The 16912-nt window shown below is 37.9% G+C and overlaps 1 protein-coding gene across 16 annotated transcripts in view; it reads right to left on the bottom strand.

Annotated features, from left to right (window-relative positions):
* Positions 1-16912, bottom strand: part of nrxn2b (neurexin 2b) — a 599225-nt gene that overhangs the window by 255740 nt on the left and 326573 nt on the right. For all 16 annotated transcript variants that reach the window (XM_058384467.1, XM_058384477.1, XM_058384475.1 and 13 more), the window contains 3 exons: positions 3565-3684; positions 3016-3397; positions 607-797 (listed from right to left, as the gene is read on the bottom strand). In XM_058384467.1, the coding sequence (XP_058240450.1) occupies positions 607-797; positions 3016-3397; positions 3565-3684 (693 nt within the window). The remainder of the gene's footprint in view (positions 1-606; positions 798-3015; positions 3398-3564; positions 3685-16912) is intronic.

Here is a 16912-nt window from a genome sequence, read left to right as displayed (position 1 = left end):
TAAAAGAAAAGGAAAAAGAAAGGGTTAAAAATTGGTAGCTGGTCTACTGCTAGCTGTAGATTAACCCTAGCTAACCCATCTGAGAACGCTTTACTTTGTCTGAGGTAAAATGACAGGAAAAAGAAGTGGGTTGAAAGGGGTAGCTAGTTTATCGTTAGCTGTAGGTTAACCCTAACTAAGCTTGACTAAGAATGCTTTACTTTGCCTAAAGTAAAATAAAAAGGAAAACGAAATGGGGTGAAAGGGGTAGCTAGTCTATTGTTAGCTTTTGGCTAATGCCAAAAATGTCTCAGAATGCCCTAATTTGTTTGATTAAGAACTCCTAGCAAGCTACTGCTAGTTAGGCTAGTCTATTACTTTGTGTCAGGTAAATAAACAACAACAACAAGAGACATTAGAATGTGCGTAAAAGTGAACGAAGGGGTAGTTTCGCTTCTCCAAGTCTATAAACCCATAAATCCAGTATTGTAAACACTAATGTACAGACACACAGCGACTCTTTTATGTTTCCATAGAAAGGCCATCAGCAATGTGTGTTATTAGTGACCCCCAGACATTTTTGCAGTGACCCTACATAATGTGTGTGTTATTAGTGACACATGATACCTTTAAGGTCCAGATTGCGGGCTCCATTGGAGTGCTGGGTGACGGTGTGGGAGTCGATTTTCAGTGTGTGCATGTTGTTAGTGTCGCGGGAAACCACCACGTTGTGCCACTGGTTGTCGTTCAGCGGCTTGTCTGAGTTGCCTTTCATCAGAGAAGGTCCATTGCCCAGGTCAAAGACGTAGTGGATATACCTGAGAGAGCAATGCAAGCGAGTGTTTACTTCCAGATGATTTGCTTTTCCCATGTTTTGATTCTTTGAACTGTGTCTTAATAAGCCATGGTTTTCATAAAGGACTGGCATCAAATACGTCTCTGAAGAATTGCTTGAAGATCTTAAGTAAGAGTTTAGTAGATGAATGAAATCACTGTGTTTCATTTTCATTAAAAAAACTAGTGTTATTAATTTCAGAAATAAGAGAAACAGAAGGATGTCCTTGCTTTATTAACTTGTGGCTTCATTAAGTTCAGTGCATGAGTGACTGATAATAATAATTAAATTAAAATATAGATTTATATATAAAATAAAATGTAATAAATAAATAAATAAAATTTCAATGTGCTGGATCAAGTGCTATTTTGTTGTTACATTATTACATTAAAATGACCATATATGTTTTTAAGTGTCTGTTTGTTTATTTTCTTCTTAATACTGTCTATTGCTATTGTTGCACTGTTTTTCATTTAGCGGCAAAGAAAAAGTCAGCATTTTCTATCCCAGGTTGTTTTCAGGTTTAAAAGATAAGTGTTTGTGTTTAATGGAGATGGCAACCTTATCTTCCAGCCTTATAGATGTGAGCTACAACTTAGCAGGTGTGTAACATTTTCCCATCTATATCTTGCTGCTTTATTCATATGTTATGTGTACAACAGGCTGAACATACATCCCAGATGAATAGCTCAAAGACCCCAAGGATGAAACAAAAGGATTGTTCAGCTAGTGCATAAAGGAAATTTCTGCAATTATTTCATCTGGGATGGTTTACAAAGCTGTCGGTTTTTGACAAACATGCAAATGATTTATTGCTTTGTGAAAAACTGGGCTATAAATATGTCAGAATGACAAGGCTGGATGAGGATGTTGATGCTCTGTTCAAACAAAAAAAAAGAAAAAAAAGAAGAAGATGTGAGGCAGCATTTGGTCTCCTCCCACTTGTGCAGATTTTTGTTCTGTTCTCATATAAAACGACAAACAAGAGAAAATTTATCTCTTACACTTACTCTATTCACCTTAAAGGTATAATAAGCACTATACATCAGTACATATTAAATAAAGATCTAAAGAAATGACTCAATTCTAACACACTGTAGGGGGCCAAGCATTTTTGTATTCCGACATTATTCAAAAATCTATCCTCTGATCTAGTTCTGCGAATGGAATATCTATTTTACTTCAGTTTGTTTGTCTAACCAGCCGGTTCCATTTCTTCTCCAAGTAATAAACCTGCAAATATCACAAGGACTTTATCGACAGCAGCAGTGTAAAGCCTTCAGGAGGAAAAAAAAAACAGCCTCTTTTGTTTTATGGATGAGTATTAGTCTAAGTCTTGCTCTTTTCTCGACGGTGTTAAGACGGTTTTAACATGTGTTTCACGAATACAAAAGTTTTAATGCCTAGAGTTTTACTTTTAGAGCAAGAATGACATGAGTGCATGGATTTCTGTGAGAAATATAATAAACAAGCCCAGATCTGTGTATATAAGGAGGTAAGAACCGGCGACGGTTTGTCGCTAATGAAACAATCCATGGGCATTTTATTAGGGACACTTGGAGGACAAAGCAGTTAAGATCCGTAATATTTCCAATGTCTACACTTTTTTTTAAAGATTATCACATTTGACTATATACTGTATTGGCTATAATGGGCTTTCTTTCATATTATCTATCAGTTTATAAAATAGCACTTGATCCAGTACATCCTAATATCTTCTATTTCTATTTCTGAGGTCCCAAGATGAAATCTTAGAAATGTAAAGGAATTAGAACGTGTTTGGCTTTTTAATTTCATGTTTTGATTTGATAAATTAACAAACTAATGCCAATCCTTTTCTATTCTATTCTATTCTGGAAATCCGCATATGCTGTAAAAAAAAAACACAGTCAATATCATGTTTAAACGTTTTAAAAAATCGCCGTAAGTGATTTAAACTTTGTAAAATATCAACTACTCAGAAGAAATACAGAAGACAATAAATAAATGTCAGAGATCTGCGATGATGTAAAGAAAAAGAATCTCATTACTTGGACGAAATGCCAAAGTGCGGTGCGATGATTCATAAACCTGTCAGATAAGAGATACTAAAGGCAGCAGGTAGTAGCTAATTAGCTTAAAATCAACAGATTTATACCCTATGTGAATGTCGCTTGAATGCCATAGCTATATCGGAGTCGCCCTGAAGGTTTGAGACTCACCCTTTAACCAGCTCCACCACAATGAAATCACTTCCATCTCCACTGTTGTAGAGGATCAGGCCATCAGAGCTGGTGGTCTTGAACTGGAAGAACAGGTGCATGGAGGCGTACGCCTGTAGCGTAGCCAGCGCCAGGTAGCTTCCTTTGCTCCTGAAGGTCACGGGATCGGCGATTATGTGGCGCATGCCGAAGCGTGCATTGAGCTCACAGTAGGAGATATCGCCGTTCTTGCACTGGTCAAGGTAGGGCACACCATTGACCGTCAGTCCCTGTAGGTGGCCGACAAAGTTAGACGGGACAACAGAGATGAACTGTCTTTCCGTCATGATGCCGGTCTCAATGTTGTGGAACTCGAGGCGTGTGTGGGCACCGGTCATCTGACCTGGAAAGAGTTCGAAGGTCTTAGCGAATAGTGAATTGGATGTTGCCTTTAAAATGATTTATTTACAACATGATAAACCACCAAAATGTTGGTCATACTGACATAGCAATCTTGCTCAACTAGTTCCAATGAGGACCCTGCTAAGCAAGTTACATTATATCCATTACCTTCAGTAGTCACATTGTCCACAGATAGCTGCAGATTCTTGCCTCTGCGCACCACTTTAACTGAATGCCATTCGTTATCATTCAGCTTCTGGCCAGCATATAGAGTTTCAGGACCTTTACCTACAGGAGGAGATGGCAGTCAGTCACACAGACACACACTCAGGATGACATACACTGTCTTAGTCTTACAGTGGATAATGTCAGTGTACTTTTATATCACCTTGCATTCTAAGGAGGAGAGTACCTGGGTGCACACACACACATTCACATGCATACACACTTATGCAGCAACCTTTTCAACCTGCACAACTGACAGCGAAAATACCTGTACCAAGAAAAAAAAAATCTTTATGTAGACTTTTGTGTACATCCTTTTTGAAAAACATAACAATGCATTGAACTGGACTTTTAATACAATACCAGTATCATCATTTGTAGTATCTGCAAATTCCTGATACTATGTTTAATTAAAACTTTAATGTTTTTTTTTTCCCCCCAAACACAACCACATATAGATCAGTTTGTTCTCCTTTATTGCACATACAATTGATTCTATCTGTAATATTATTATTATTCTTTTTTTTTTGGTATTAACTTTAACATATATCGTAGAGATGACCAGTAGAATTTGAATATTGTTGAGGAAATACTTCAGACTTCGTCTTTTCCACTATTTAGAAACATCCACAGATCCAGCGGATTGGTCTTTTTTTTATTATTATTATTTTTTTAATCCAAACCTGTCAGCAGGTTTTCAGCAACACCTTCCCCCTTGTCTATATGAATACTAACCACCGCCTGAGAGGGAAAGAAAAAAAAAAAAAGGCAGGAGCGGATAGATGGAGTACAAAAGCGGGAGAGAGGGAGAAGAAGAAAGAGAGCGAGTATCTAACTAGGTCATTGTGCGATTCACAATGTCACCTCAAATCCTGCTCCATTCTCTATCTGACATTCCTTGCACTAGGGTAGTCTGACAGGGCATGCTGGGTAATTGGCTGGGCCTGATTCGTCATGGTGCTTGAGGCCAATGACGCATTAGCAGGGATTCAAAACAAATGAAGATTGGCGTTAGCGGGAAGCGAAGCATGGTGTCACAAGGAATCGCACGTGGATGCGAGCCTGGCTTTTTCATCGTTCATGTGCGTTCATTGGAAGAGCTAATTAGCATGAGTAGTGTTGTTATATCCTCCAAAACACACAGATAGACTACTGGTTTTAACTAGCCTAGCTTGCGCCAGCCTGGTTAGCTTAATATTATTCAATACAATATTAATTTGTTTGTCTGATCAGCCTAGCTACTAAAGTAAAAAAAAAAAAAAAAAAAAGTAGCCAAGCTAACTGCTAAGCAACTTAAGCAAATCAAAGAGCTGTGTTTGACTCCCTGGCTAGCTTAGGTAATGATGCTAATGTTATTGTTTCTTTTTGCAATTTGGAAGTTATAAAGGCAATGTGTCTGAATTTGGACAGGAGTGCAACTGTGTGATTAATCTGAAAGGCAGGGTAATTAATTTGGTCGAATGGGACTGTCAAGCCTGAGACTTAACACTCTGACCATAAAGCAGAAACAATTACCTAATTAAAACTGTCCCTCTGTTCACTCTCCTTCATGCTCGTAAAACACTGAAGAAGGAGAAGCTGATTTCTTTTAAAAGAATGAATGCAATTTGACGGACGTGGACAAAAGACTGTAATAATAAAAGCAGATCAACAAAACTTTATGTATTGTTATAAATATTTGCTACGAGTTTAAAAAGCCATCCACTGAAGTTTTGCCAAAATGTAAAAAAAAAAAAACAAATAAATAAATGTGTCAGTGTTAAAATGCATGTCTCATCTACGATTATGAGAAGGAAAGATTAAAAGGGTTCGAGAGGGGTATGTGGAGTATTTTTTTTTTTACTTCTGTGAAGGTTGAAAGAAGTAATTGTCATTACATTTATGTTGATTTTCATTTATCTAGCTTAAAACTGCAATTCCAAACTTATTGAAACTATTATTAACAAGTTGTTAAGTTGTTCTAGTTAGCTAGCTAACCTCTTGCTAGTGCATCAGTGTCATCGTTTCTGATATATTTCTTTGTCATTTTTGAACTTCAGTTTATTATTAAATGCAAGAAGAATCCTGACCGAAAACTGACCCAGACTCTGACTCACTTCACGCAAGTTGATGTGTAGGACTACTGATAGGAAGGTTTTGAGTTCAAATCCCAGGCCCACCAAACTGCCACTGCTGGGCCCCTTGAGCAAGGCCCTTAACCCTCAATTTCTCAGTTGCATGAAAAATCGAGATAAAATGTAAGTCGCTCTGAATAAGGGCGTCTGTCAAATGCTGTAAATATCATTTATGATTCAGACACTGACTCACTTAATGCAAGAAGAACAAATATCAATTATGATCAATAATCAAAGACTGACTCATTAAATTCAAAAAGAACAAATCTCAATCATGACTGAAAGTTTCTGTGACTCAAACATTGACTCACTAAATGCAAAAGGAGCAAATCTCCATCATGACTGAAAGCTGTACTGACTCACTAAGTGCAAGAGAGCAAATCTCAGTCATGATCAATAACTGACTCAAATACAGACTCCCTTCATGCAGGAGGAGCAAATCTCCATTATGACTGAAAGATTCACTGACTCAAGCACTGACTCACTCATTGGAACAGAGCAAATCTTTGTCATAATAAATAACTGACTAAAATACTGACTTACTTTATGCAATAGGAGCAAATCTCCATCATGACTAAAAAAAATCCACTGACTGAAACATTGATTCACTAAGTGCAAGAGAAGCAAATCTCGGTCATGACTGATAATTAACTCACTAAATGCAAGAGGATCGAATCTCAATCATGACCCAAAAAAATGACTTGAACACTGACTCAATGAATGCAAGAGGAACAAATCTTGGCCATTATGGAAAGATTCACTGACTCAAACACTGTTAGTCAGTGTTTGAGTCTGTTACTGGTCATGACCGAGTAAATGACTCAAACACTGACTAACTACACGTAAGAGAAGCAAATCTCGGTCATGTCCAATAACTGATTCAAACACTGACTCGCTAAATGCAAGAGGACTAAATCTTTCCATGATTTAAAGATTCACTGACTCAAACACTGACTCACTGAATTCAAAAGGAAAAAATCTTTGTCATGACCATAAACTGATCTCAATAACTGACTGTGACAGCAGCTTGATGAACGGGAGAAACAATAACGGCTGTACCCAAATGATTCACTGAATCATGTTTGGCCACACTGTTAGTCTACAGTATGCTTAATCGTTATTCATATCTGGCTTCATATCCTCTCAACTGTGTCTTAAACTAAACGAATGACTGATACTGACTCATTCACTTTAGTGATTTGTCCAAAAAAAAAAACAAACGTTTTGTGAACAAAACAAGGACGTGTGCCACAGAAGGCTGAACAGCAGGCAATTAATGCTAATTGACTCTCTCTCACACACACATACACTCAGGTCAGCAGGCCACCACTCAACCAAATCGTTGTAATAAATGAAGATGCACATACACGGATAAAAAAAAAAAAAATCAAATATTGCACCTTAAATCATTTCCTGCAGTGCTACAGATGGGGATCTTGCCTTCAATTAAGAGAGATTAAGCCTAGATGTCAAAAGGCAACCTCGTGTTCCATGCTGATGAATGCATTGTGCCTTATTACACACCAGTAATGTTCATGTGTGTGAATGAGAAGAGAGTGGATTTGTGCGAGTGCGTGCTTCAGTCAGCTAAATCCTTAGAAATGTGTGTGTGTGTGTGTGTGTGATGCATTAGGGTAAGCAATTGAGCAAGCATTGAGGTATGCTACACACACACACACACACATACTCGAACACCTTCCGCCTTCGCTATACCATATTCATTCACGTGAACAAAACTAAATGAGAAAATCTCGTCCACATGTTTGTCTGAATTGTCATTCTTTTCCCCAAAGCAGAACTCTCATACTCTCTCTTCGGATAACGGGAGCAGATGGGCAATATCAAACTGGCATCTCACCAGACAAGACAATGGGCCTGGCTTTCCATCAGCACTCCACACACACACACACAGAAACAGATGGCATGCATTGGACAAACCAGCATCGGATATAAATAAACCCCATACCTCAAGTTCTCTGAGGATGTGAGATGTAATCAAGTATCTGTTTCCCCACTGACCGTTTTCTGGAAAAAGGCAACGCAAAAGGCTTTCAGCACGTATGCGATCCTGCACACAGAGATCATCCCTCAGGTAACAAAACAGATTGCACACAATTATTCCTGGTTTTTTCAAGATCTAAAACATCTGGAGAGTGCCTAACCTTCAGAAGCCAGCTCTAACCTCCCGATCATTAGGTACAACTAACCTTTATATACTTCGAAATGCTGACTCTAAACTTCAAATTTATTCAAATACCCAACCTTCAGATGATCGATCTAACCTTCATATCCTCGTTTGAAATTTCTGCTGATGCTTGGTTTAACTGTCAGGGGTTGGTTTTAAAACTTCAAATAATCTTGAGCAGCTAACCTTCTGGCTCCTGCTAACTTTCATATTGGTATAAATACTTAACCTTCAGATTTACATTCTCATCTTGTGATTTTCACTGTAACCTTTTGATTCTTGTCTCTGTCCTTCTGATATCCGTTGGAACTTTTCCAGTTCTCACTGCAACTGAGTGATTCTCGCAGTAACTGACTTATTCCCACTGTAACCTTCCAAATTCCCTCTGTAACTTCCTATTTCTTGCTGTAACCAAATAATTCTCACTGTAGCCGACTGATTCTTATGGTAACCAAATGATTCTCATTGTAACCTTTCCGATTCTCTCTGTAACTGACTGATTCTCACTGTAACCTTCCAATTCTCCCTGTAACCTTTTGATTATCACTGTAACCGATGGATTCTCATGGTAACCAAATGATTCTCACTTTAACCTTCCAGTTCTCTCTGCAACCTTCTGATTCTCGCTGTAACTTTCCAATTCTTTCAGTAACCAAATGATTGTCATTGTAACCACCTCATTCTCGCTGTAACCTTCCAATTCTCCCTGTAATCATCTGATTCTTGCTGTGACCTTCCAATTCTTGCTGTAACCGATGGATTCTCATGGTAACCTTCTAATTCTCACTTTAACCTTCCAGTTCTCTCTGTACCGTCTGATTCTCACCATAACTTTCCAATTCTTTCAGTAACCAAATGATTCTCATTGTAACCTTCCAATTCTCTCTCTAACCTTCTGATTCTCGCTGTAACCTTCCAATTCTCTCCATAACCTTCTGATTCTCGCTGTGACCTTTTGATTCTCCCTGTAACCTTCTGATTCTCACTGTAACCTTCCAATTCTCCCTGTAACCTTTTGATTCTTGCTGTAACCTTCTGATTCTCGCTGTAACCTTCCAATTCTCTCCGTAACCTTCTGATTCTCCCTGTAACTTTTTGATTCTCCCTGTAACCTTCTGATTCTCGCTGTAACCTTCCAATTCTCCCTGTAACCTTTTGATTCTTGCTGTAACCTTCTGATTCTTGCTGTAACCTTCCAATTCTCCCTGTAATCATCTGATTCTTGCTGTAACCTTCTGATTCTCACTGTAACCTTCCAATTCTCCCTGTAACCTTTTGATTCTTGCTGTAACCTTCTGATTCTCGCTGTAACCTTCCAATTCTCTCCGTAACCTTCTGATTCTCCCTGTAACTTTTTGATTCTCCCTGTAACCTTCTGATTCTCCCTGTAACTTTCCAATTCTTGCTGTAACCTTCCAATTCTCCCTGTAACCTTCTGATTCTCCCTGTAACCTTCCAATGCTTGCTAAAACCAACAGATTCTCACGGTAACCAAATGATTCTCATTGTAACCTTCTGATTCTCTCTGTAACTGACTGATCCTTGGTGTAACCAAATGATTCTCACTGTAAACTTCCGATTCTCTCTGTAACCAACAGATTCTCTCAGTAACCAAATGATTCTCACTATAACCTTCTAGTTCTCTCTGTAACTGTCTGATCCTTACAGTAACCAAATGATTCTCACTGTAACCAACAGATTCTCCTTGTAACCTTCTGGTTCTCTCTGTAACCAACAGATTCTCTCAGTAACCTTCTAATTCTCTCAGTAACCAAATGATTCTCACTGTAACCTTCCAATTATCTCTGTAACCAATGGATTCTCGCTGTAACCAAATGATTCTCACTGTAACCTTCCAATTCTCTCTTTAACTGACTGATTCTTGGTGTAACCGACTGATTCTTGCTGTAACCGACTGTCTCTCACAGTAATGAAATGATTCTTACTGTAACCTTTTAATTCTCTCTGTAACATTCTAATTCTCTCAGTAACCGACTGATTCTCATTGTAACCTTCCAATGCTCTCTGTAACCAAATGATTCTCACAGTAACGAAATGATTCTTACTGTAACCTTCCAATTCTCTCTGTAACTGAGTGATTCTCACAGTAGCCAAATGATTCTCATTGTAACATTCCAATTCTTGCTGTAACCAACTGAGTCTCTCAGTAACCAAATGATTCTCACTGTACCCTTCCAATTCTCCCTGTAACCTTCTGATTCTCACTGTAACCTTCCACTTCTTTTTGTAACCTTCTGATTCTCACTGTAAAATTCTGATTTTCTGATTCTCATCTCTATTCCTCTAATTCTCTTTGTAACCTTAAAATTCTCACACTAACCTTTTGAATCTCACTCTAACCTTCAGATTCGCATCTCTTTCTTGCTTCTGATGCTTGCATTAAATTTCAGATGCTTATTTTAAACTTCAGCTGCTTAATCTAATCTGGAAATGCATCAGATCATATGTATTCGATTTTCTGTGTTATTTATAGCTGAGAGTACTGCAGGAGAACTGAACTCGGATAACGTCAACATTAAACCTACATGACCTGATAGTAGAGTGCGAGCCCCGTCTGTTCTGGTCTTCTGTCACATTCTCGATCGGACTGACTCACTCATCTGATATGAGTAATAACACAATCTCCTGGCCATTACATCTAATGATAACATTATTAGACGGAGTATTTCTGTTCTCTCTTACACGGTCTGCACCACATTCCCCATCTGTGTTTGTGTTTGTGTGTGCTGTGCTAATCACTGCCTCGTCCAACCTTCACACATGGTTGCTCATGCACTTTCTGGGCATTAGGCATTCTGTGGTTTTGTGTGTGTGTGCCAGGACAGTAGGCATTGTAGGGTGGCATATGAAAGAATGCCAAAGATAATCACAGTGCTCTAAAATACAAATGTTGTAGGCAGTAATACGCCACCCATAAGCAAAGATTAAAGTGTGACTCACTCGTTGATCGAATAAGAACCTGGATTGTTTTCAGGTATGGCTTATGAAGAGCTTTTTTGTAGTACCTTGCTGTACATGGCGCTTTTGAATTCTGATTGGTCAGATGGTGTCAATTCATTTTGTATAACAGCAGCTCAGACTGTAGGGCTGGAATATGTTATCAGTTTTACTATATATAAACAATTAATTTGTTCTCAGGGACATGAATGGCAGAGATTTATTTAAAATTTAGTCCCTTCCATGAAAATGAAATCAACTCATGGGACATTTTCAATCAGTATAAACAAATGAACTATTTTATCACTATATAAATGTTAGCTATGTTAGCTTTTAGTGTGAGACTTGTGTTTTTCCCTCTGTTGGATAACCTTACACAAAATTTGAGTGGGTGAGGATAACGCCTTCAAATTTTAGATGCTTAAGAACAAGCACCTGGGGTATCTCAGAAAGCAGAAATGGGTTCATCATTTACTTTGATGATAGAAACATTTGTGTGAAATAAAAAAAAAAAGTTTTTGGTGGAACTTTTTTTTATAAATATATTGCCTTTTGTGGGTTGGTTAAAACAAATAAACGTATGGAAAACTACACATTTTATAAAATGCAAAGTGTCTAATTTGATATTATCTGTTAAACACCACTGTGCAGTGTGACATGACAAAGAAATTCAATGCTGAAGATGGAGACAACACAAATTCCATCTTTTGGCAAAAAAATAAAAATTAAAATTAAAAATAAAACTAAATACTAAAAACTAAATAAATAAAGGGCATTTCCAGAATCAGAGCTTTTTTTATGCACCAAGAGAGATGAGGGAGTGACTGTTAAGAAACTATTACAAATGATAAACATCTGGTAGCCATCTTTATCCCACCTTGACACTAATAACTGTGTTTTATCATTTACATAAAAATATTGTATTTCTGTAGTATATCATGTGCAACGTAATGTGGGAACGTGTACATTGAACAATTCAGCCTTAGAGAAAATAAAACTACAAGTGCAATGATGATTATCAGTATGAAAAGTAATCAGGGCCGTATAAAGCTCAATGCTAATGCAGCTTGATTGTTTTTTAATGAAATCGTATCTGCTATCCGCGGGCAGACTGCAGTATATTCACCAGTTTAATGAGTATGTGTTCCAAAAATGAAAACTCAAAGGAACTGGGAAAATTTGAAGAGACAGCCATAGACACTTACTCTCTCTCTCTCTCTCTCTCTCTCTCTCTCTCTCTCTCTCTCTCTCTCTCTCTCTCTCTCTCTGTTACTCACACTCACATTTCACACACAGAGCCAGAGGGGAAGAAAACCTGTTATACAAGCTACTGTCACTAAGATTAGTGCTATAAAACAAACAACAAACCACATGCATGCACATCAGGGTACATTGTCTTTCTTGTGTAATACTGTACTGAAGATAAATAAATATACATATAACTAAATATGGGGAATATATGCAACCATTCTTTGTCAGTCCCTATTTTCTATCCCCTAATTATGGTTAGTTTTAAAGGGCAGTGTTTGTCTGGAATGGTCGGAAAAACCTACAATCTTGGAAAACCAAACCAAACCAAACCAAAACAAATAGAGCAAACTCACAAGCCTGATCTGGATAATTAGCAATTTTAATGGTTCCCCAAATTGAAATTAAGCCCCTATGTAAACCGAGTCTGAATACAATGAACTTTCCCTGGATAAATAATTATATTATATAATATATTTTTTGTGATTTCCAGATCATTTTTAACATGTTATATTTACTTTATACCTAATCAGTGCATTGTGTTTCCAGAGCACTCACTAGTAACCTGTCTAAATTCAGCTGGGTGTCTCATTTACTGTTGCCTTACGTAGTGCTTTACAGGGTATATTGTAGTAAACCGTGATACATCTGGGATATATATGGTAGCCGACAGAGCCTGTTCTCTGTTCACAAGAAAAAACTGAAGACCTGGCCATTCATCACTCCCTTTTAAGAAGGATAGAAGATTGGTAATTGTTCAAATAGAGACAACTCTTACACTTTGCCCAGGAATGAACATCCTGCTAAAAAAAAGAACTAACTTTTTATAGCTAACATCCTGGTAAATGTGTCTACTATAAATAAAACTGGTGCTTATATACACCATGGCACTGTTCTCCACAAAACATTGGCTCATGTCCTAAATTTGCAAAAGATCACCTTGATGTCCAACAATGCATCTAGGACAATAATCTCAGGACAAATAAGACAACGCTAAACCAGAATCATCATGATTTAGGACCTGGTGCATGAGAAGATGGAGAACTTGCAAGCCATAAAGGAACAAATGAATTCAAAAAATGCATGAGGAACTTTCCAGTTTAACTCTCAAGTTTAAAGCTTGATTATTACTCTTCACACTGTATTCCATGATCCTAACAGGCATCCCAGAAGTCAAGATGATCCTAATAGACGTCCCAGTATAAATAACATATCAATAACGTGATTCTAATACTGTATAATGATCGTCTAGATGTAGACGTGATAAAAGCTTACTGTTTGTTCTGCTTATGTTGTCATTAAACTCGCAAACATAATACGAGGCTTTTAGATGTTTGGATGAGTTTTTAGTCAAAATTTCCTGACACTCCAAGAACCTTGCCTTCGAATGTCCTTGAAAACTGTTCTATGTGGTGTAACGTTTCTGCAATTTCTCCACTGTTATCAGCAGCTACAGGAAACATTATTGTAGATGTCATTTATGCTTCAGACCATTTCACATTGCACTGCAAATGATGTTCTAGTAGTTTTAGCAAAATGGTTTTGTCTAATAATAAGACCAGACCATGTTTTAGTTGTATTTTTTCTTCTTAATTTCAACAACCATAACCATAACTAATTTAAGGTCCACCCAATAGAACTGTCTGGCATAAGATGACCATATCCACCAGAAAATTTAGTTGAATGAACCCAAAATCTTAGGGCTAGTCAGGAAAAGTAGGTTTTGCAGCAAATATTTATGGTTGGAAAATCCCTGGTGGTCCATGTGCAAGATCCTGATCTCTGACCACCATGGCATGGGTTCAATTCCCAGGTTCATTCCTCAGTTCACTGAGGGGTTAACTCTCAGGATTCCAAGCCTGAATAAAATGGGAAGGTTGCATCAGAAAATATGCGAATCTGCTGTAGTGACCCTGAACAGGAAGCAGCCAAAGGATAACATTATTTATGGTTTGAGCCACCAAATCAGTAGAAGTTATTTTAAATCTAAGAGACAGATTTGTTTGTAGTACATGCATTCACAGTGGATGTTAGGATATTAAGTTTTGTTATAGCTCAACAATGACCCTGTGAAAGACCTGCTGAAATCATTTGACTCAATTAGTTCTTAATCAAACAAAGCAATCTTTAGTAATAGCTAATGTTGTGACATTCCTTTCACTGCAGAGACATTCTCAAAAAACCTAGCTACACATCCAACGAAAGTTATCTTACATCTTAAATCAGCAGAAATCATCTATCTGAGGCTGTCTCCTTTTCTGTCAGAACAGTAAGGCCTTCGGGTCACAGGTGGTAAACATTTAAATCCGCTATCACACCCTGCCACAGGTCTGCACTTTAGCACAGATGACAATGGCAGGTTGATAGTGGTGGCAGAGCAGCAGATGGCTATTCAGATAAAGGACAGAGCCGAAATGCGATTGAAAATCGAATGCAAACCGAAGACAGATTAGAAGGACTTGAACTGTAAGATGTAAGACAAAGTCGTGGGTTCGCTCTGAGGTTAGGATCTCGCCTTGTATTGCTGTGTGTCATATGCACTCTGCCTTCCTTTTTATCTAGACAGATCTAGATGCAAGACTTAGATTCAATATATTCTTAATATTGTTTTTGAGCTGTTTTGGTGAATGGATTTAGACTTTTTAGAAACTTTTAAGTAACAAAAAGAAGGTCTGAACAAGATTTGGGGATGTGTTATTACATCATCAAATATCAGAGCCTATCATCATCTAATATGCAAATGAAGAACATGAATCAGTGACTTACGGCAGAGGCAGGGCATGTAGGGTTGTGGGGCATGTTCATATTCATAAACAAGGCTCAGATTACACCATCTGGAACTACAGCAACCTTCAACCTTGGGGTAGTTCTAGACAAAAGAATCCTTCTTACCTCACAGGGCTAACCTGACCAGGTCAAAAGGTTTCCCTGAGATACCACCATGAGGATCTGGTCATTTGTAGCCACAGGGGCCACTCAGGTGCTTGTTCAGCCCATTGTCTTCTCGAGACTGGATTACTACAACCTGTATCTGTCAGACTTCAGATCTGCAAGTTCTACCACACCACCCCATTTGTTTTCTCCCTCCCCTGGTTTCCCGTAGCTGTCCATCTCAGATTTAAAACATTGTCCTGACTCTTCTTTGTCCTGACACCCATGTTGTGGAATGAACTTTTCCTGAATGTCCAAACTGCAGGATCCAACAAAGACCACCTCTTCACCAAGCACTAGAATTAGCATTTAGATAATCTTTTTAGAAAAGTTGTGTTTTCTTTCCATTTTCTTTCCACTTTTTCTAACTGACCCCCAGACAAAGTACCCATACCTCACACCCTCCAACCCCAACCTAATGACCCAGCATGAGGAAATGTTTTTGCTGGATTATGGGTTTTCTGGTTTATGGTATAAATCATTTGCTAAGCAAAATTTAATTGTTAACCTATTGACATATAGTTGATGATAGTCAATTGACACAATGGTCTGTAATTTTATAAGTCTTAATGTTCTACAAATTGTTTTTAATTATTTGTTTTGGCATCTTGACAGTCGCTCTATGGTTATGCTGAACTTTTTAGGATTTCTGTGGTCAAAAATACTTGATGTTACAAAATTTGCAATGCAAATCTGCTCAAAGACTACTCAAATTGGCAAAATTGCGAGCATAGGATTCTTCTTTGATAGGATTTGTAAAGATCTTGGCCCAAATCCTTGGAAAATTTTAGGTCATTTTGAAAAATTGTCTTTGACTACTGCTTGATTTTGTGGTACTGTCTGTAATCGCACAATTACAAAATCCTGGAGGAAAAGACAAGAGCCTGTAGACTCTTTACACTGGACTCTAAAAACTACAAATTTTCCTGAGCTGCTGAAACGTTACACTTTTTTTTAATGCTGTGCTATATAAATGCTCATACATTACATATATCACTACAGCATGGTTTATTGCTTGTGTCATCAGCCTGTATTTCATTTTCAGCATATAAATCAATATGGCCAAGTTTTTTTTTATTACATCCCATAATTAATTTCAATTCTAATTTCTATTACTGCCTATCTCGTGTCCTCAATTCATAAAATTTCAGCTTGTTAATGGGGAAAGCAGATGCTTTTCTACATCGTTGCCAGGGAAAGTGCAGGAAAGCGGACCAACTCTGTCATGTCACACTTTAAGGGAATTCAGCCTGGTCCTTAAAGACTCTCTCAGATAGAGAGATGGCAGTCGATGAAGAGGAGGAGTGGGTAGTGCTACAGTTGGAATGTGGCCAAACAGATATCATATCTCACAGAGCAAGAAAAAGAGAGAGAGAGAGAAGAGAGGCAGAAAGCACTTTTGGCACAACGCCAGCCTTTAAATCATCTCTGTTGGTAATGCCCTTTACTGCATTTCCTTATTTCTTCCCTTCATACACTCGTGTGTGTATTTTTGTAAGTGCATATATATCGGGATACTGTAGTTTTATTCATTATTCAAATTTGTCTGAAAAAGCCTTGATTCAAAAGTATTGGCACCCCACAAATTATTTTTAATGTATGTTTGTATAGTAGAAGACTTTGGTTCCTGGAAAGATTCAAGCGCCGAGTCTCTTCCTGTAACGTCTAATAATGTTAGAGGCTTAAAAAACGCGTGTCAAGGGATCCTGGAGCACTCTTGCATGCAAAACCTTTCACCCTCTCTTATATTCTTAGGTTTCCATGTGTGGACTGCCGTCTTCCATTTAAATCCTAGAGTTCATGGTATGGTCATTGTAAATTATTGATTTTGAGTACTGCAGACATTGCCGTCTTG

Source organism: Hemibagrus wyckioides, linkage group LG29, assembly GCF_019097595.1.
Source record: "Hemibagrus wyckioides isolate EC202008001 linkage group LG29, SWU_Hwy_1.0, whole genome shotgun sequence".
In the NCBI taxonomy this organism is placed as follows: Eukaryota; Metazoa; Chordata; class Actinopteri; order Siluriformes; family Bagridae; genus Hemibagrus; species Hemibagrus wyckioides.
Note: the sequence above shows the minus strand (reverse complement) of the source record. Positions and strands in the feature narration are given on the sequence as shown.